The 22,613-nt window shown below is 41.6% G+C and overlaps 1 protein-coding gene across 1 annotated transcript in view; it reads right to left on the minus strand.

Annotated features, from left to right (window-relative positions):
* ETFA (electron transfer flavoprotein subunit alpha) overlaps nt 1-13,272 on the minus strand; it is a 69,934-nt gene extending 56,662 nt beyond the window's left edge. Inside the window, 2 exon segments of the mRNA NM_001075822.1 lie at nt 742-888; nt 13,110-13,272. Of these exon segments, the coding sequence (NP_001069290.1) occupies nt 742-888; nt 13,110-13,148 (186 nt within the window). The 5' untranslated portion in view covers nt 13,149-13,272.
* Nucleotides 13,273-22,613: the final 9,341 nt, after the last annotated feature.

Below are 22,613 nucleotides of genomic sequence, written 5' to 3' on the forward strand. Positions count from 1 at the left end.
TATCACATGCTCTGCATCAATGCCATGTAATAAAAAATAAATTAAACTGTCTAAAAAGTAACAAGCTCTCTTCTGGGTTTCTTCCCCTGAGGTCCAAGCCCCCAGCTACACAACTGGCAGATCCTGCATGGTGAGAGAGGCAACTGGTGGCTCCAGGTGCGTAAGCATAATGACAGCACGACTTCAACTTCACTCAAGTCCAAAGGCACAGACTCTGCAAACCTCATTAGAGTTCCTTTCCAGGGGGTTAGTTTACAGAGCTGTCATTGTCTTATGTCAACAACCAAACAAAGAACATCTTCTAGTACCAGCTGTAGTTTTGGGAAAGTCCTTGCATTTGAATTCTTACACCAATTAAAAATTAATACCCATGATACTTTTTCCAGATTTACCACTTTCAGGAATTAAAAGCAATTAGCAAGTATATTCATCAATACTAAAAAGGGATTGGCTATTAACCTCTAAGGGGACTCAAATATTATCTCTCTACTTGGTACCTGATGGCACGTGATGGTGCCAGTGGAACTAAATCAAGTATTCCACATCATTTCAAAAGACAAAATGCCTAGTGAGCAAATCTTTTAGTTTCTTTTTCACACACAGTAATGGTTGTGAAACTGACCACTTAATGAGGTTTAGGACCCAGTTTGGGTTACAGTCCTCATTATAACTCTGTCGCCATCTTTCCCTGTCTCTTGATGGCAATTTTATTTGCTATGGTTGACCTTAAAGATTTCTCACCTTGTCACATTTGGTTCCAGCTACTAAACAGGACACTTCACCTCCAAGATGTTTGGCTGCAGTGATGGTATTTAATGTAATGGGAGCAAGGGTATCATTTGCATGCTCAGCTATCACCAGGGTACTCTGAAATCGTAGCAATGAGGTCTAAAAAGAGGGGAAAAAAAAGGAAAATAATGTTGCAGTATATTTTTTGCCCTAATTGGTAAGCAGGTGTGCTTTAAAAAGAAGTGTATGCAATACTCAGTTCTATAAATGTATTATAAATACTTGCTCAATAGCAAAACTGGGCTATTTTTATCTATCACTCTATTACTGATATTCCTGCCTAATAAAAATAGAAAATACAAATTAGTATTCTACTGTTAGAAAATCTTTTTATTATTTCCAAACAACTTTCCCACTAATCTATGTTCAACAAGAAACTGATTTATGTATCTGAATTTAAAATCCTTAGAAGACATTCTCAAACTAGGTATCAACTACCAATTACATTCACTTGCAGTCAGTACTACTACAGAGCAGAGTATATCCAGGAATAATGATAATGTAATCAACTACTAAAGTTCTATTGCTTCAGGTAAAATGAATTTAATACCAAAATAACTGATAATGTAAATCTGTCTTTACAACACTCCAGCAATTTTGCTAAAGTTTCAATTGTTTAAATATGCTTTCAAATTCAACAAAGCTTTGGGGCTGTATCCTGGAACCAGTTAAAATCCTTCCAGAGGAACTGTGGGCTATCGAGAAACCAACATGTAGTTCATGGTCATTCGAAATAATTTCAAACACCAGAAACACAAAGATGAACAAGAATGGTCCCTGCACTCAAAGTTTTCAAGGGAAATAAGACTTGTTCACACACAACTGCAAAACAGAATAGTTTCCAATTAATGAAGACAGCCTAAATGTTGGCAGCTGCAGATCACAGAGAATCAAGAGGAAGAATGGAAGGAAGTTTAGGTGTTCTGACATGTGAAAGGATAAGGAAGCACACCACAGGCCTGAGGAAAGGAGAAAATCTGAGAACTGTCCTTGTGGAAAATGGCAATGAGAAAAACAGGCAGTGATGATCACATGTCATGGTTCAGTGGTTTGAATTCAGCAATAATCTTCTGATCTGGCGTTGGAATGAAGAAAGCCTAATATAAAATGTACCCAGAGCTTGAATTTTATAAGGAGGTTATAAATGAAGGGAAGCCAGGCACAGGACTACAATGCTGGTCATGCAACTAAATCAACAGAATACATACTTTTTGTTTACTATATTGTACATATCCTGGTAGCTCAGATGGTAAAGAATATGCCTGCAATGCAGGAGACCTGGGTTCAATTCCTGGGTCAGGAAGATCCCCTGGAGAAGGGAATGGCAACCCACTCTGGTATTCTTGCCTGGAGAATTCCATGGACCATGGGATCATAAAGAGTTGGGCACTACTGAGCAACTAACATCTTCACTTTGATCTTTTAATTAATACTTAGGCATACCAGTTCAACTAGTTTGCATAGTCATTTAGGTTACCAGAAATTTTTTATGATTATAAACAGTGCAGAGATGACCCTTCTCATAGCTCTCTGCACTCTTCCTCAACAGATGAGATATCCTTTTAGTCCAGTAAGACTACAAGTTCAGATTGGAACTTGGCCAGGTTACTTCAGCTACTCTGCTTTCATAGATGACTAAATCAGATTCTGTACAACCTTCAACAAGATCGGGGCCCCTTTGCCCCTAAGCTTCCTACCTCTACAACTGCAACCCATTCCTTGTCCTCAGCCCTGTAAGCCTCCTTGATCCTTGATGAACCAATCCCAGAGCTGAGGGCCATAGATTCAGGGGTAGAAATGCTTCCAAAGCCACAGAATGAGGATGGGAAGAGGACACTGAAGAATTTGCCAGAGGACAGAATTAATACATTGTTTATTAGTGGATGACATTTATCTTTTTCCTCCTTGTTTTGTTTACTCAAAGGGAGCAAGAAAGGGGGAGAAAAGGAGACTTCTGTTTTTGCTGAATCAAGTCTCTGTATAGATTTTACATTTTTATAATTTAGAAAAAAAATCTCACAGGAGGTGAGAACTTTTATGGTTAAGGTTAGAAATCTTTATGCACATCTTAAGATTCACTTCTTATGACAAAATCCAGGAATGTTAGATCAAGAGATAGACACACTTTCAAGGCTTTTAACATTGATTGATGCAAAATGTTCTCCAGAAAAGTTGTAGCAATTCACAATTCCTGGGATGGCATGAAAATTCTTAGAAGGCAAACACCATGCCTGTTCATTTTTGTATCCCCATTTTCTAGAACAATGTTTTTTCTGATATACACCTGTAGAATTACATGGTACTTCTTTTTTAATCAGAGGAGCACCCAGTAAAGAACTGTGTAATTAGGATCCAATGGCATAATTTATGATTCAAATCACATTTAACAAGAATTGCCAGTAACAAACTGTTTATTACCAATATATATCAGACACCATATTTTTGATTATGCTTCACGTATCATTTACCATAAAATTTATGAGCTTTTCATCATCATTTAAAGAATAAATCCAGGATTTGGTGGCAGAAGGCCCATATTTGCTATAAATTATAGTTCTATGATAAGATAAATTGGGTAGTTTCCTAAGGAATTGTCAAGCTTTTCAGAACTTCCAAGGGAACACTGCATATTCTTCTTAAAAGGCTATTCAAAAATATTTTAAAGAATAAACAACAACAAAAGAATATATAAGAAACTACTCGGTCCATCTATGTGACCAGTCTTGACTAAACACTACATATATCCTAAGACATTTCACATTACTTTACCAACTGACTCCTTTACAGTTTAATATTAAGGCTTCTTTTAATTCACTAAGGTTTCTTCTAATTCAGTATTCTACCTTCTATTCTCACATACCGCCTCAAGAGAAGCTGCAGAACCTACACATGGTTATGTAGCTTAATTCAGCAATAACAGCTGTGTGTAGCCTGCAGCAGCAGAAATTGGTCTGTAGCCTTTAAAATGTTATTCCTTAAACCAGAGCTCAGTTGCTTCATCTTCAAATTGAGGGAGACAAAGTAAACTGAAGGTTTCCACACTATACTCTATCCAGGAAGGCACCGCTGGAACCAGCACCTAGAATAAAGTGAGCACCAGGCAGGCAGGGCTGCCAGAATGGTCCCTCACTTTGCTTTACCCAAATTAACCAAACTAATATTATGAGCCCCCTGAAAAAGAAAGGAAAGCAAAAGTTGCTTAGTTGTGTCTGACTCTTTGCGACCCCATGGGCTATAGCCTGCCAGGCTCCTCTGTCTAAAGAATTCTCCAGGCAAGAATACCAGAGTGGGTAGCTGTTCCCTTCTCCAGGGGATCTTCCCAATCCAGGGATCAAAGCCCTCTACTAAGATTAAATTGTATTTAAAACTCAAAAATCCTTTATGATGTGGTACTATTACTACCTTGAGTTTACATATGGAGGAACTGGAACTTAATGGCTACAGACAGGTAGCTGGACTCAGATCTGAGGTTTGTAATTAACAGTTCTCCAAGCATTACCATTTTTAGCTGTTTTATATATGGATCATTCCTGTAATATTTCACCTAGCAAATATTCTCCTGCTAAAAATAATAGAACTGGTCAAAAAGATGACTTCAAAGGCCTCTTTTCCAGTTCTAAAAATCCCACAACACTAAAATCCTATTTTAAATACAAGTGGTGTAGCATATCACAAAAAGATTCTAAAAGTACAGGTCCCATTACTGAAAGGGTTTTTAAACGTAAGTTGTTTTATTACCTTGTGATCCACTGCATCTGCAGACTTTAGGGCCCTCTTTGTTTATGAGGAAAAAAAGAAGCCAAATCTTCAACATTTAAAGATAACTGTTGAAATACGCAATAAGGTAGCTGCTCAGAAAAGAATCTCAATCTCTTCAAAACACTGCTACTTAAATTAATTAATGCAGACTGGTACCACCATCCGTTTTCTCATCAACCTTTTTGTGTGTGCGTGTGTGTGGAAGAAGTTTATTGGGGATCACTCTTGGCTCCCCATGAGGCATCAAGGAAATATAAGCAGGCAGCGGAAGCAGCTGAACTGCAATTCTGCAATGCAGCCACTAAAGAGCTCTCAGCTGATCTCACAAGGGAGCCCCAGAACTAGGATGGCCCATCACACTTGCCCAGAATTGAAGCAAGGGGGCTGCAGACTTTAGATGCGCTTTTATTTGGGGCTTTTTTTTGAATAATCAAACTAACATGACTAATGCACTTTTATTTCTGTTTCAAATTCAATCCTGGAAATAATACCATGTTTAAAAGGCAAGATATGTATCATATAAGAGAGCTCCCTGGTGGTTCAGTGGTTAAGATTCAGGGGGTGCAGACTGGATCCCTGGTCAGGGGACTAAGATCCCACATGCCTTGAGGCCAAAAAACATAACATAAAACAGAAACAGTATTGTAACAAATTCAATAAAGACTTTGAAATACTTTTAAAATTTTCTTAAAAAAAAAAAAGAGCACATACAGTACGTACTAAATTAAAACAAAGGTAAACAGGTGAGTTAAGACAGACAAAACTCAAAAATGAGGTGACCTTGTTACCTAAAGAAAATCCTTTACCCTTACTATTACTTCATTACCCACTAACAACAGTTGTAGTTCACCTTAGTTCACAAAGTAATTTCACAGGTTTCTCCAGCTCCCTAACTAGATTAATTCTCTCCCCCAGTACATATTCCCCAAAGACCCTATACACCTTTCATGATCACTCTTAAGATAATGTGTTCAATGTCTGTCTTCCCAGTCTGTTTGCAAGGCACTGGGCAGGGACTAGGTCTGTCTCAGGAGAAGGCAATGGCGACCCACTCCAGTACTCTTGCCTGGAGAATCCCATGGATGGAGGAGCCTGGTAGGCTGTGGTCCATGGGGTCTCAATGAGTCGGACACAACTGAACAACTTCACTTTCACTTTTCACTTTCATGCATTGGAGAAGGAAATGGCAACCCACTCCAGTGTTCTTGCCTGGAGAATCCCAGGGACGGGGGAGCCTGGTGGGCTGCCGTCTATGGGGTCACACAGAGTCGGACACGACTGAATCGACTTAGCAGCAGCAGCAGGTCTGTCTCACTCTCCATTGTGAACTCAGTATCTATCTTTGAGTTTGATACATAGTGGGCATTCTGTGAATGTTTAGTAACTAAGAAGTTTCCTCCAAAATGATCAAAAGCTAAAAAGCAACCATTTTTCTGTCATTGATAATTTAATTATCTAAGTACTTTAATATGTGTGTCTACCAAGACCAGTACACAAACGTGCTAAATCACTAGAGATACCCTATCATACTTTTTTTTTTAACTGATTTTTGGCTGTGCTGGGTCTTTGCTGCTGTGCGCGCTTTCTCTAGCTGTGGGGAGCAGGGGAAACTTTGTTGCAGTGTGCAGGCTTCTCATTGTCCTGGCTTCTCTTCTGTAGCATGGGCTCTAGAGCGCACAGGCTCAGCTGCCCTGTGGCATACCGGATCCTCCCAGACCAGGGACCAAACCAGTGTCCCTTGCACTGGCAGGCGGATTCGTAACCACTGAACCACCAGGGAAGTCTTCCCACTCCATCATATTTTTAGGGAACTTATCTGAACTTACTGACTAGACTTAGTTCCAAGTAGTAAAGTGAAGTTTTCTTTTACATACCAGCTCATACCCTTATTAAGCTGACTGGCCTTTATGAGACAGTACCCTTCAAGGATAGGGCTTAAAGAGGTTATCATCTCCCCACCCTTTCAAGGCTAGACTTCTTGAAAACAAAGTCCTTACACACAAACTCTGCTGCCTCACCTCACTTCTGAACCTTTACTCACAGCAAACTGGCTTTCACTTCCACTCAACACTGAATCCAATCTCTTCAAAGTCACCATCAACCTCGGATAGCTCAAGTTCAATGAGCACACTTTCGTCCTCTTATTCAGCCTTAACAGTTTTGATCCTGCTTGTTTTTCTGTTCTTTCAGGAGCAACCAAGGATCACTGTTGCTGATAAAAAGTCATGTACAACTCTTTTGCAACCCCATGGACTCTAACCTGCCAGGCTCCTCTCTCCATGGGATTATCCCAGCAAGAATGCTAGAGTGGGTTGCCATTTCCTTCTCCAGGGAATTTTCCCGACCCAGGGATTGAACTCATGTCTCCCGCATTGCAGCCAGATTCTTTACTGTTGAGCCTGGGAAGCCCGTTTAACTGTATGTTCTTGTAGTGAACTACAACAGGAGTTGGAAGAAAAAGAGTTGGGACCCTAACTCCCTACTTTACCCTTACAAACCTACTCAAAACATAAAGTAGTAAGAATAAACATAATCTACCTCCCCCACCACCTTTGAAAACTAAATGGGATTATGGTAAATAGGCAGAGGTCTTTTTGTTTAACTCAAAAATTAAAAAGCAGGTACAAACTATAAAATCTTTCAACTTCTACTGAAAAAGACAAATAATATATAATTAGTTACCCATCCCTATTTTAATGTAACTTTTGTAATTTAAACATGTATATTACATTTCTGAACTTTAAATTACTTTAACCTCTTTAGTAATAAAATATGGTAGCTTTTAATCATGACTAGAAATGTCATATGACATTGACTATATTATTAAAAACAGTCAATTTACTTCTCTTTAAAAACAGACAAGACGCTTAAAGTAGACATGTTGGCAGCAGCATAATTTTATTTAATTCACCTCATGCAATAAATCTTTCAGTACCACATCAAAGTTGGCTTTCTCTCTTCCTTCAAAAGAAATTAAAATCTGCATGTGAATTACAGAGTTCAATCTCATTCATCAATGATAAACCATGGACTCTGAAAAATGTCATGTTCCTTCATGCCAGTTTCATAGCTTCTGAATCATAATAGATATGTCTTCCTGTCTGGGAATGAATACAGTAATAGGCAGATTCAAATAACCTTGAAAGTGTTGCTGTACTCTCCGTGTAAAATATCTCTTTGGTATCTTGAAAGTATAAGTCGTTCAGTCGTGTCTGACTCTTTGCGACCCCTATGGACTGTAGCTCACCAGGCTCCTCTGTCCATGGAGTTTCCCAGACAAGAATATTGGAGCAGGTAGCCATTCCTTTCTCCAGGGGAATCTTTCCGACCCAGGGATGGAACCCAGATCCACATTGCGGGCAGATTCTTTACCAAATGAGCCTCCAGGGCAGTCCCTTTGGTATCTTACTAGTCGACAAATCAATCCTAAATGCAAATGAATAAAATAATACTAATAATTCAGATTAATATTCTTGCAAGAACATTAACTACCTATTTTCCTCTTAGTGTGCTCCTCAGCCCTTTGTTTTGGATAGAAAACACTTTCATTAACAAGTAACACTGAGGAGCCCTCTCCAAAGATGAAGGACTTTGCTCAAGGCCACAGATAAGCCAAAATGGAAACATAACTTACATACCAAACGTGAGTCATTTAACTTACATTCTAACAGCTTAAGGTATTTCTTTTCTTTTTTCACTGACTGTGATGAAAAACAAATATAAAATTTACCATCTCAGCCAATTTTAAATATATAGTTTAGTAGTATTAGCTATCGGAGAAGGCAATGGCACCCCACTCCAGTACTCTTGCCTGGAAAAATCCCATGGACGGAGGAGCCTGGTGGGCTCCAGACCATGGGGTCACTAAGAGTCGGGCATGACTGAGCGACTTCACTTTCACTTTTCACTTTCATGCACTGGAGAAGGAAATGGCAACCCATTCCAGTATTCTTGCCTGGAGAATCCCAGGGACAAAGGAGCCTAGTGGGCTGCCGTCTATGGGGTCGCACAGAGTCGGACACGACTGAAGTGACTTAGCAGCAGCAGCAGCAGTGTTAGCTATATTCACCTTGTCATGTTAACATCTTAATCTTTTAAATCTTTTAGTAGATTAATCTATTGTTAAAAATATGACTTTGTAGAAATGTATCTTTCTAAATTTATTCAGTTAACTACAGAAAAATTTTTTTAAATTTCTAGAGTATGGAGTCAGATAAGCCATTTTGACTTTAGAGTATCATAAGTGTAAGTAAACAGGCCAGATTGAAGGGACTTGCACTTCAGAAATCTGGCACAACTTGACCACCAAAACATTTAACAGTAGTAATGGATTATGGGAAATAGATGGGGAAACAGTGGAAACAGTGTCAGACTTTATTTTTCTGGGCTCCAAAATCACAGCAGATGGTGATTGCAGCCATTAAATTAAAAGACGCTTACTCCTTGGAAGGAAAGTTATGACCAACCTAGATAGCATATTCAAAAGCAGAGACATTACTTTGCCAACAAAGGTTCGTCTAGTCAAGGCTATGGTTTTTCCAGTGGTCATGTGTGGATGTGAGAGTTGGACTGTGAAGAAGGCTGAGTGCTGAAGAATTGATGCTTTTGACCTGTGGTGTTGGAGAAGACTCTTGAGGGTCCCTTGGACTGCAAGGAGATCCAACCAGTCCATTCTAAAGGAGATCAGTCCTGGGTGTTCTCTGGAAGGAATGATGCTAAAACTGAAACTCCAGTACTTTGGCCACCTCATGCGAAGAGTTGACTCACTGGAAAAGACTCTGATGTTGGGAAGGATTGAGGGCAGGAGGAGAAGGAGACGACAGAGGATGAGATGGCTGGATGGCATCACCCACTCGATGGACGTGAGTTTGGGTGAACTTCGGGAGTTGGTGATGGACAGGGAGGCCTGGCGTGCTGCAATTCATGGGGTCACAAAGAGTCGGACACAACTGAGTGACTGAACTGAACGGATTATAACTTACTGAATGAAGCACGGTTTCTTGAGTTCATAAATAATAATACAAGACTAACAAATGTAGGAGGAACGATGGAATTAGAAAAATCACCATTTTATATCACAGTAATCATTTCTCAGGCAAGAAGCATCACCAGATAAGACTAGTGAGTGAAAGGCTGATGAGAAACAGAAGAGTTATAGTCTCAATGTATATCCCCATAAATTAGTTAAAAATCACAAAGGGAAGAGTAGTAATTTGACAGTGGAGAAACCTGCTGAATAACATTTTAGCCAAGTAATTAATACCACCAACAATGGAATAAACCAACATTATGAGCCTCCCAGTATGATCCACTGAGAACACAATACCACTTCTGTAAAACTCCTGCCAAAAATACATAACCTAAAACTAACCAGAGGAAACACTGGACAAATGTAAATGGGAGACAGTCAACAAAATAGAAGGCCTGGCGCCTTCAAAAATGCCATTGTCATCAAAGCCAAAGAAAGGCTGAGGAGCTTTCTAACAAAGACTGAAGACACATGAGAACTAAATTGCAAGGCCTGATTCTGGACTATTCTAGACTAGAGTAAGAAATATGCTACAGAAGCAAACTGGTACATACAGAAATGAATAAACCCCAAGGTCCTACTGCTGAGCATCAGGGAACTATAGTTAATATCCTAAGATAAACCATAATGGAAAAGAATATAAAAAAGAATGTATATATATGTATAACTGAATCACTTTGCTATACAGCAGAAATTAACATAACACTGTAAATCAATTATACTTCAATTTAAAAAACAATACAAAAAAATACTGCTACAAATGATTAACAAGACAACTGGTAATACATGAATAATACCTGTAGACCAGATAATGCATAGTATTGTATCATTGTTAAACTTGCTGATTTTGCCAATTATACTGTGCCAAAGAATTGATGCTTTTGAACTGTGGTGTTGGAGAAGACTCTTTTGAGAATCCTTTGAACAGTGAGGAGATCCAACCAGTCTATCCTAAAGGAGATCAGTCCTGAATATTCACTGGAAGGACTGATGTTGAAGCTGAAACTCCCAATACTTTGGCCACCTGATGTGAAGAACTGACTCACTGGAAAAGACCCTGATGCTGGGAAAGATTGAAGGCATGAGGAGAAGGGGACGACAGAGGATGAGATGGTTGAATGGCATCACCGACATGAGTTTGAGTATACTCCCGGAGTTGATGATGGACAGGGAGGCCTGGTGTGCTGCAGTCCATGGGGTTGCAAAGAATCAGACACCACTGAGCAACTGAACTGAACTGTAGTTATGAAAGGTACATACTCCTTGTTCATAGAAAATACACTAAAAGTTTTAGGAGAAAAGGGCATGTCTGCAATATAATCTCAAATGGTTCAGAAAAATAACAGGATGTATATATGAAGAGAAATAAAGCCAATGTGCCAAACTGTTAACAGCTGGTGAAATTCAGAAAAGGGTTTTGAGATTTCTTTGTGCTGTTCTTGAAACTTTTCTGAAATTTCTAAATTTTTAAAGCTAAATATGTATGTGTATTTATGTATTCATTCTAGAAGTGTTCCTACTATATTCCTGCTGCTGCTGCTTCTAAGTCACTTCAGTCGTGTCCGACTGTGTGACCCCATAGACGGCAGCCACCAGGCTCCCCCGTCCCTGGGATTCTCCAGGCAAGAACACTGGAGTGGGTTGCCATTTCCTTCTCCAATGCAGAAAAGTGAAAAGTGAAAGTGAAGTCTCTCAGTCGTGTCCGACTCCTCGAGACCCATGGACTGCAGCCCACCAGGCTCCTCAATCCATGGGATTTTCCAGGCAAGAGTACTGGACTGGGTGCCATTGCCTTCTTCGCCCACTATTTTCCTATATCCTTGAAATTCAAATCTCTCAGATGTTTCCAATGACTTTGGAGGAGTTACTTTACTTAGCATGACTTCAAATTCTGAAAATAAGTCGTAAAGGTCAAAGTCTTTGGCAAACCACAGTAAAATTTGGAAATACTGTCCATGTATATTGGCAAACTGTGTTTAGAGTGATTACTTAAGTTAGTCGTTCCACTTTTTTTTCTGTTGAAGTGAAGTTGCTCAGTCGTGTCCGACTCTTTGTAACCCTGTGGACTGTAGCCCGCCAGCTCCGTCCATGGGATCCTCCAGGCAAGAGGAGTGGGTTGCCATTTCCTTCTCCAGGGGATCTTACTGATCCAGGGATAGAACCCAGGTCTCCTGCATTGCAGGCAGACTCCTTACCATCTGAACTACCAGGGAAGTCAAATAACTGAGTCAATAACTATAAAATAACTGAGTCTCAAGTGCCCCCTACACAACTATTTCTCTTAGGCCAGACTTCTAACCTGCCCACAAAACTACCTTCTCATTACTGTATACAATAAGAGTGTCACTTCGATACCTAGAACTTTTTCCAAATCGATGCCTTTAACTTGTTTATGTCTGGATCCGCTGAGGAAAATATCTGGGAGAAAGACTGAAGGCTGACCTGAAGGATATGGGTTTGAACTGTGTGTGTATGAGGAGGGGGAACGGAGAGTTGGTGGGTTTTTTTTTTTAATGAAACAAACAATACACAAGAAAAGGACCTACAGATATCTAGAAAGATTGCTAACTATGTGTCAAGGAGAAAGTCCCAGCAGGATATAAGAAAATATGCGAGCACAAGAAAAACTGTAGAAAAAGTACAAAACCACAGGAAAGTTTCTGACCCAAGTTTAGCAATCTTGTCACTTAACCTAAGTGTAAATTAGAAAACCTTCAGAATCTACAATATAAATTGTTACTTGACTTGTAACTGGTCAATCTCCAAATACTAGTGTCCCATAGCATTAGACAAAAACATATTTTCTATTAGTCTTTCTCATAATAGAAAAATGTGGTAAACTCATGAGTTGTAACTAATAAAAGCATCAAAAACTTAGCGCTACCAACAGTTCCCCAGATACTTAACCAACAATCTGCTGGATTAAAAAAAGCAAATTGGCCAAAGTTGTCAATACAATCACCTAAACTCACCACTGTCCCATTTACCAGAGAGCAGACCAAGTTTCCAAAACCACATTGCCCCTCGCCCCCTGTACTTGACAGTGAGTGGATTCGAGCAGCCGTAATGCGCCCAGGGAAAATGTATAATTCTTTCAGAAACGACACCTTCGAAGCTGAACTCAAGTTTTTTATTTTTTACAAGGCATCCCAGCGGCGACATTTTCCTCCCTCGGGTAAAGATTCCCCGGGGACGCAGATGCTAGCTCTCCGCCAAAGGTGGAAAACCTGGCGGCCCAGCAGTGCAAAGAGGAAAGCTGGAGGGCTGGAGAAGGGCTGCGAAGAGGACGCGGAGGGGCAGCGGGAGTTAGGTTCGGTACTTTGAGTTCTGACCTCGACCCCCAGCTGGCGACCCGGAAGGAAGCAAGGGCAGGCCCCCAAAACCTTGAACCCGAGCCCCAGTTCCACCCGGGCCTGCCAGCGCGAGGGCCAGCTAGGTCTGGGGATGGCGGTGACCTTCGCCCAGACCTTCACAGGAACAGCAGATTAAGGCCGGGCCGTCACCGGGCTCGGCCCTCCCCGCCCGGACTCACCGCCCGCCGGAGCTGCCCAGGAGCCGCGGCTCGGAACATAGTGCCTGCACCGATTCGCCTCACGGCAGCCGAGAGCAGACCGAACTGCAAATGCTCCGCGAGTCACCGTAACGCTCGCGAGACGCGGGAACGAGAGCAGGCGCCCCAGGCTAGCCGAGACAGCGCGAGCTTAAGGTTTCTGCCCGCCGATTGGGCGGTCGCGCAACCAATGGGAAGGGCGGAAAGTTAGGGGCTGGACTTGGGAGTGGGACAAAAGTGGAGCTGCGTTAGATAAGAAAAGGCAGGGGCAAAGCAGGGGAAGACCGGGTGATGGTAGCTCAGACTACCTGCCGGTCCCAGTGTGCAGTGTCCAGTTACACCAGATTTATGACGTCACTGTCCTGATTTCCTAGTCCTCTCGACTAAGTCCTCCGCTCAAGCTCTAATTATTCGTCTGCCTGTTCATTTGTTTACAGGTATCAGTGCTAAGATCTGCAATATGCTAAACACATTTTTCAGGTCAGGGCAATATAATAAAAGGATGCGTGAAAGGTTGACTTCACCAGACTCTGAAGGAAAACGTATCATTAATATTACGGAAGGAATGATTCCTGGAATTGGTGATGTTTGAGCTGGGTTCTAGAAGGGGAACAAACAGGGAGCCCAAACGAGGAAGGAACAGGACAGGAAGATCCCAGAACAAGGGGCAGGCTGCTGTGTGCTGCCTATAGAAGGAGGCAGATTGGGAAATGTCTTGAATTGGGGTGTAACATGCGGCCCCACCCAAGCCCTCTTCTCTCCCTACTCAGCCCCAACCACACCTTGTCTTCAGTGCCCATGACTGCTAAATCTCTCCTGACCTTTGGATCCACTTGGCTACTGGGCAGCTCCTCAGAATGTCTCTCAACACCTCAGACCCACACATTCACAACTGACTGGGCATTCCCATCCAGACTTCATTCTCAGCCTGTATTCTGTTTCTCGGACAAAGCTTTCCATCTCCACCCAACGGCTCAAGCCAGAACCTGAGGGTCACACTTGACTTGTTCCTTCCTTCATTTTCTATCCTATCAGTCACTAAATTCTAGAGATTCCACTCCCCCAAACAGCTCCCAAATCCACCCAGGACTCTCTTCTACCCCTGTCTGTGTTTACACTGCTTCAGTTGCTTCTTTACTGTTCTCCCTGTTTGCAGGCTTCTCCACCCTTCAATCCATCTCACAAGGCAACCAAAGGGCTTTTCAAAAGGATAAACCAGTGATGGATTCCCCTGCTGAATACACTTCAGTGGCTCCCCATTGCTTTTAAAATAAAATGCAACCCCCTTAATGTGAAGTATAAGCCTTGTGTGAGCTAATCCCTTCTTCTTTTACCCTCTTTCCATCTTGCATGGCCATACAGAACTTCCTTCAAATCCTCCAATACCCTATTCCCTTCACCTCCCTACTCTCTTCCTCCTTCTCCCCTTTATTCCTTCAACTGTTTAATATTAATACCTATTCATTCTTGATATTTCAACTTGGACTTTCCTCTCTCCCCCCACCCCCCACCACCACCACAAGTAACTCTGAATTAAATCTCTTCCATGTGCCCCTATTTTCACCTATACTACTTCCCCTGTATATGGAGGCAGTTGTCACATGGGTTGTAACAGCCTGGTTACCTGTCTGTCTCACCCATCTGTCTGTAAGACCTGTAAAGGCAGAGTCTGTCCTACTTGTTTTTATTAATGTGTCTTCACACCTTGCACACAGCCTGTCTTATAGGAGGTATTCAATCACTAATTGTTGGATGAATCAGCAAATCAATGAGTGGCTTGCTAAAGAGTCTGAACTTTAAGCAGGGGAGTGATACATTCAGAAATTCTTAGTCCCCTATTTTGTAACAAACTACCTTTCCAGCCTTGTTGAGACTACCAACAAATCCCACTGGCTCTACCTTCAAAAGATGTACAAATTCCAACAAGTTCCACCAACATGTCTTCATTCCTCCACCACGGCTACCTTCCCTCAGGCCCCTATCATCTCTCCCCTGGATCATGGCAGGAACCCCCTGACTGGTGTTCCTGTTTATACCTATGCCTCCTGAAGTCTCCTCTCCAAGCAGCAGACTAATCATGTCCTCTGCTCAAAGCCCTCCTCTCCACTGCCCCCTGTCACTATGCCCCCCCCACCCCTACACTCTGCTGCTCCTTGAACACCCCAAGCAGCTCCCATCTCTGGCCTTTGCACTCTCATTGTTCCCTCTGGCTGAAATGCTCCTCACGTGGCTCTGTTTCTCATTTCATTCAGGTCTCTGTTCAACAGCCACATTTTCAAAAAGATTGACCTTGGCCACCCTACAGAAAACAGTCCCCCTCCCTCTGCACTCTCTGCCATCTCCTTTGACTTTCCTTGTTGGCATTCATCACTACCTAACAGCATACACGTTTCTATTCTTTTGTATTTCTTGCTAATCTCCTTGCATGGGAATATAAATTCTCTGGAGCAAGAACTTTGAGCCAACAAACATTTGCAGGCCCTATACTTTGCTTGTTCTTCCCTCTGTCTGGACTTGGCAATCCACCTGGCAGATTCCTATGCCACCTTAAACATTCAGCTCACAGGCATTTCTTCTGTAAGGCCTTCTCCAACCCTCCAGGGTGAATGAACCCTTTCCTCTTCTTTACTCTCTATGACCATAACTTGAACACCTGTTACATCTACTTGGAACACGTCTGCACCCACATGGTGGGGTGGAGCTGTGGACCCCCTCTGGGAGTCTGCATGTAGGAGCTGCCATTTAGGACTCCTTGTATCACTACATTGCCTCCCAGCCCAGTTTCCCAATTGGACAGTCCTGTGGAAATGGAAAGAAGAGGGCAGGGTGCTTTAAGTAAAAACTGAAAAGAGTATTTTACTAAAAATGATGTGGAAAAATTGGTACACAAACCAACCTCCTTCCCCACCTTCACACCCGTGACAAAGCAAAACACAAAAGAGAAGAAAGGCTTCCCCTCCCCCATCCTGCCTCCACCCTCGCTGGGGCAGCTTTGGCACCACCCAGGCTCCAGTGAATCAGCAGCAGCTGTGCCCAGCAGAGGCGCGCAATGTCCACGGGGACAAGGTGGTTCCTGGCAGAGCAGAACCAAAACCAAGGAAAAGGCAGAAAACTGTCCAGGTCTGTGATGACTGACCAGAGCTGCTCATGGAGTGGTGGCCAGTTCTATGTTCACAAGCCGGTCAGCAACCACCGAAAAACATGTGCACTAAAACATCTTAGAGGACTTCCCCTGTAGATATTTGGGCATCTGTCTTTCCCCCTCAGTTATGAGCTGCTTTTGTGGCAAGACCCAGTCAATGGTTTTTGGTATCTGGTTCATGTTTACTGAGTGTTGTAGAAATGTTTGTCCAAAGAGAAAAGGCAGGAAGGGAAAGGTGAGGGGAGGGAGCAGTCTCCACAGTCAACCTCCAGTCTCTGAAAAAACACCTCACCTCACCTCACCTCTTTCCTCCCCACAGGCCAGTTTCAGGAGCAGCTTCTCTGGGATTCCTAGTGAAAACTTAAAAGAGGAGCGTTAGTGGGATGAATTACAGCCCCAGCTGCAGCAGCTCTCTGGGGAACACACTTGGTACTCACTGTCTCCTTCCTCGTCAGCCATGCCAAGTTCCTCTACCCTCAGCTGGCACCTCCTCTGGGCTCAGTGGCCTGCCTGCTGATCCAAGCCCCTGACCACTGGCCCTTCTTAGCCCAGAGTAGTTGCATTTGTCCATTTATTGTCACAACTGGGCAAGAGAGTACTGAGAAGCACCCAAGTGGCTCACTCTCGGCCAGGATGACGACTCTGCTTCTAGCCTGCTGGTCCTTGCATACGAGGTGCCCAGAATGCAGTGGCATCTGTAGCTAAATACTTCAATGGAAGTAAATACTCCAGGAAGTAAATAAATACTCTGGGCTGTGAGGCCTGGAAGCCGAAGTTCCTCAAGAGCTCACAAGAGTGATGGTAAAGTAGGTCCCTCCTGCTTCCACGCCTCGTTTCCTGGACTTACATGTTCTTACGGGGGCACAGCACCATAGAAAGGTCTGTGATTCAAGATGCAGATGCAACATGAATACCAGCTATGGAAGCATAAATGGCCTAATAGCAGTACTGCTGGGACTACAGCCTGGATCTGATATAAAATCTTTTTCTTCCCTGAACTAGCCACCTTTTGTCCATCTGACTGAGTTAGTGAGATGTCACTGATGTAACAGAGCAGTGTGATGTTTTACAGGGTGTCTAAATGGTCTTGATCTCTTAGGCTGTCTTACTATAGAAGCTGAAAATTAACATAGCTCTGGAGTAAAGTTATAAATGTATAACATTGATGTTCCATGTGAATGCATACCATTTCTGATCTACTTTCCTCATAGGCATAGAAAAGAACTTATTCACCAAAGCAATGTCCACATAAAGTGTACCTGAGGCTGTGTTCTTTTGCTCTAGCTAAGATGCCCAAGCTGGTGTGGTGGCTGCAGGAGGACTACTGTCCACTGTCCACTGTCACCCTCTGGGTTTAGTCTGGTGTCTTCAGGGATAATATGAATTGATTGGGAAAATGATGAGAATCCTTTAGAGTCTTAAAGGTTGCTTCATTGTATGCTACCAAGGAAGCCCTCCAACTTTTACACAGGTTTTAAACTGCCTGTTAATCACTCCTAGTTTTTTATATATTTTTTCTAGGGCATCAGTAGAACTTAGCAACTGCCACCCAATGCCATTGTCTCATAGTAACTATTTCCTCTGTTTCTCTCAAATGCCTAGCATATTCCCTTCCACAAGCAAAGCATCCCAATTCACCACCAGTGAAAGCTGTAACAACTGCACCACTGCTTTATGCAAAGGGTTATCTGCATCCAGCTACTGGCAGTGAGCGGGGCCTCAGAACTGGCCTAGCAAAGAGTAATACAGCTCCAAAACTGCATCTCATCACCTGCTTTCTCAGACCACTTCACTTGCAATAGAAACACATTCCTGTTTCTTTTGGAAGCAGGCTCTGAGACAGGTTTAAAGCACCTGACGACTGTTGGGAGGGGGTGCCCTTAAGATCCACATCTGTGTAAAGGATGAACCAGAAAGAATGGGACAGAGGGAAAAACTGGGAAGACATGCAACCTGAACATCAATCCAGTGGAATGTGAATTATTCTGTTGTTGAATTAGATGGTAAAGCACTGTGTTTATTATGCAATAACACTACTGCCATGCTAAAAGAATACAGTATACATCAACATTAACAGACTAACCACATTACTGTCAACCCACAGGAGCACAATCATCAGAAAAAATTGAAAATTAAAAACGGAATGTATCATCTGCAGTATTTAAAACTGAATAGCTCATTACATCAGAATTTCTTCACGAGTGTAAAGAATGAAAACAAATCTGCAACTGAAGTAAATTTCTTAGTGGCTCATTTGTTAACCAAGCACGGAAAACTGTTTTACTGATATTGCGTTTAAATTTGGCTTGATTGTACCAGCTGACAAAATGTGTCCTAAGAAAATTAGCTTGCTTACTACAGTTAGGTTTGGGGGTAGAATAAATGAGGGCATGAAATGCAACTTCAATAATCAATTTAAAATCAAGGAAAATTATTTCAAGTAGTCTTCCTTAGCTTTGGATGAGTAAATAGGTATTATTAATGATGATGTTCAGTTTGTCTTATTTATTCAAGGACTCAGAGCCAAGTTTGAAATGACTGCAGAAGGCCTCTGTGAATAGTTTGAATGAACAGACTGTTTCCTAAGAAGCTGAGAAAACAAATCAGTACAAGCTGAAGTGGAATCTGCTATGACCGTTACAGATAATGGTGGCAAAAACACGTGTGAAGCAGAACAAGGCTTAGACAGATTTAAAAACTTATGAAAATATAAGGTATGTAAAGCCTGTAGTTATTCACTGTATTATTTGTCAGCAGATATTTTGTTGAAAATATTTTGAATCTATCATTTGTCACTGTCTCCATGTCAATGGTGAAATTCACTCACTCTCATGGACTCTTATCAGTTCTGTGATTGTTTATTCTTTTTTTTATTTTTTAAGTTATGTAAGTGTGATGACACAATTACAGGAGACTTGGAAAATACAGAACAAAGTTGCATCTAGTTCCACTATATATTACAATTTTTAAGTAGGTAAATTCAGGTTTTTAGTTGGAGTTTCAATATCAACTGTCAAAAATTAATAGAATGAATAGATAGAAAAGTAAGAGGATATAGTAGACCTGGAAAACACTATGAACCAATTCAACATAATCAAGATTTATACAATTTTCACACAACAATAGGATACAAATTCTATTCAAGTTCCCATAGACTATAAACTTGGAGACACTGGAACATCAATTCTGTGAATTTTTTTTTTCATCTGAAATAGAAGCTGAATATTCCAACTGGTTGTACTACATAGCAATTTGACAGTTTAGAAGTGGTAAGGTTTTATTGTGATTTTTAACTCAGGAACTAGATTGAAATTGTACTCAAATGTTTATAACAGCTTATTATCACAGTCCCAAATGGGAAATAACCTGTTAAATGCCTATTAACTGGTGAATGAATTAACAAATCATGGTCTATTGTATTCCACTGTGCTATGGACTGAATTGTGTTCCCCCAAAATCTATATATTGAAGCCCAGTTTGACAGATTTGAAGATAGGACCTTTGAGAGATAATATGGATCAGAGGAGGCCATGGGAGGTGGGGAACTGGCTGTTAGATTACTGCATCCCTCCTTTCTCCCCCATTTGAGGACAGAGAGAGAAGGCAGCTGTCTGCCAGCCAGGCTTTGCAGAGCCCTACCACAATGGCACCTTGATCTTGGACTTCCAAAACTGTGAGAAAATATATTTCTGTTGTTTAAGCCCCTAGTCTGTGGTGTTTTGTTATGGTAACCCAAGCTAAGTATGATCTATTAGATTCCGTTGTAACACAATAAGAAAGACATACTATTGATACGCACAGCAACATGAGTGAATATCAAAAACATTATGCTAAGTGACATAAGTTAGACACAAAAGACACACGATTCCATTTATATTGCAGTGTGTAAAAGGCAAAAGTAAAGGGACAAAAAGCAGATAAGTGGTTTCCAAGAGCTGGAATAGAGGGTGGAGACTAAAGGCAAATGGGCATGAGGGAACTTTTCAGTGAGATGAAAGTGTTCTGTATTTTGATTGTGGTGTATATGTATATATATATATATACATATACACATTATGTGGTATATATATAGTATCTGTCTATATATAATGTCTCTCTACACTTATCAAAACTCAAAAAACAGAACATTTAAAATTGGTGAATTTCATCATATGTGAATTTCACCTCAATAAAGCTGATTAAAACCCATCCACACATACATACAGCAGGTCACTAGATTGAATCCTCTGCTCATACAATTTACAACCATGGTGTTATGGTCACTCACTTAGAGTCAGACATCCTGGAGTGTGAAGTCAAGTGGACTTTAGGAAGATAACACAGCTAATGGAGGTGATGGAATTCCAGCTGAGCAATTTAAAATACTAAAAGATGATTCTGTTAAAGTGTTGCACTCAATATGTCAGCAAATCTGGAAAACTCAGCAGTGACCACAGGACTGGAAAAGGTCAGTTTTCATTCCAATCCCAAAGAAGGGCAGTGCAAAAGAAAGTTCAAACTACCAGACATTTGTGCTCATTTCCCATGCTAGCAAGGTTATGCTCAAAATCCTTCAAGCTAGGCTTCAGCAGTACATGAACTAAGAACTTCCAGATGTACAAGCTGGATTTGGAAAAGGCAGAGGAACCAGCAATCAAATTGCCAACATTTGTTGGGTCATAGAGAAAACAAAGGAATTCTAGAAAAACATCTACTTCTGCTTCACTAACTACAATAAATCCTTTGACTGTGACTGTATAGATCACAACAAACTGAAAATTCTTCAAAAGATGGAAATACCAGACCACCTTCCAGTCTCCTGAGAAACCTGTATTCAGGTCAAGAAGCAACTGTTAGAATTGGACATGGAACAACTGACTGGTTCCAAATAGAGAAAGGAGTATGACAAAGCAGTATATATTGTCACCCTGTTTATTTAACTTATATGCAGAGTATATTATGTGAAATGCTAGGCTGGATGACTTACAAGCTGGAATCAAGTTTGCCAGGAGAAATATCAACAATCTCAGACATGCAGATGATACCACACTAATGGCAGGACTGAAGCTGAAACTCCAGTATTCTGGTCATCTGATGTGAATAGCTGACTCAATGGGAAATTTCCTGATGCTGGGAAAGACTGAAGGCAAAAGGAGAAGAGGGTGGCAGAGGATGAGATGCCTGATTGGCATCACTGATGCAATGGACGTGAACTTGGGCAAACTTCGGAAGTTGCTGAGGGACAGAGAGGCCTGGTGTGCTGCAGTCCATGAGTTTGCAAAGAGTTGGAAATGACTGGGTGACTGAACAACAACAACAACAACAATGGCAGAAAGCAAAGAGGAACTAAAGAGTCTCATGATGAAAGTGAAAGAGGACAGTGAAAAAATTTGACTTAAAACCCAACATTCAAAAAACAAAGATCATAGCGACGGGTCCCATCAGTTCAGTTCAATTCAGTCGCTCAGTCATGTCCGACTCTTTGTGACCCCATAAATCACAGCATGCCAGGCCTCCCTGTCCATTATCAACTCCCAGAGTTCACTCAAACTTATGTGCATCCAGTCAGTGATGCCATCCAGCCATCTCATCCTCTGTCGTCCCCTTCACCTCCTGCCCCCAATCCCTCCCAGCATCAGGGTCTTTTCTAATGAGTCAGCTCTTCGCATGAGGTGGCCAAAGTATTGGAGTTTCAGCTTCAGCATCAGTCTTTCCAATGAACACCCAGGACTGATCTCCTTTAGGATAGAATGGTTGGATCTCCTTGCAGTCCGAGGGACTCTCAAGAGTCTTTCTCCAACACCACAGTTCAAAAGCATCAATTCTTCGGCGCTCAGCTTTCTTCACAGTCCAACTCTCACATCCGTACATGACCACTGGAAAAACCATAGCCTTGACTAGACGAACCTTTGTTGGCAAAGTAATGTCTCTGCTTTTGAATATGCTGTCTAGGTTAGTCATAACTTTCCTTCCAAGGAGTAAGCATCTTTTCATTTCATGGCTGCAATCACCATCTGCAGTGATTTTGGAGCCCAGAAAAATAAAGTCTGACACTGTTTCCACTGTTTCCCCATCTATTTGCCATGGAGTGATGGGACCAGATGCCATGATCTTAGTTTTATGAATGTTGAGCCTTAAGCCAACTTTTTCCCTCTCCTCTTTCACTTTCATCAAGAGGCTCTTTAGTTCTTCTTCACTTTCTGCCATAAGGGTGTGTCATCTGCATATCTGAGGTTATTGATATTTCTCCCGGCAATCTTGATTCCAGCTTGTGCTTCCTCCAGCCCAGCGTTTCTCATGATGTACTCTGCATATAAGTTAAATAAGCAGGGTGACAATATACAGCCTTGACGTACTCCTTTTCC

The sequence above is a fragment of the Bos taurus genome, chromosome 21 (genome assembly GCF_002263795.3).
Source record: "Bos taurus isolate L1 Dominette 01449 registration number 42190680 breed Hereford chromosome 21, ARS-UCD2.0, whole genome shotgun sequence".
Lineage (NCBI taxonomy): Eukaryota > Metazoa > Chordata > Mammalia > Artiodactyla > Bovidae > Bos > Bos taurus.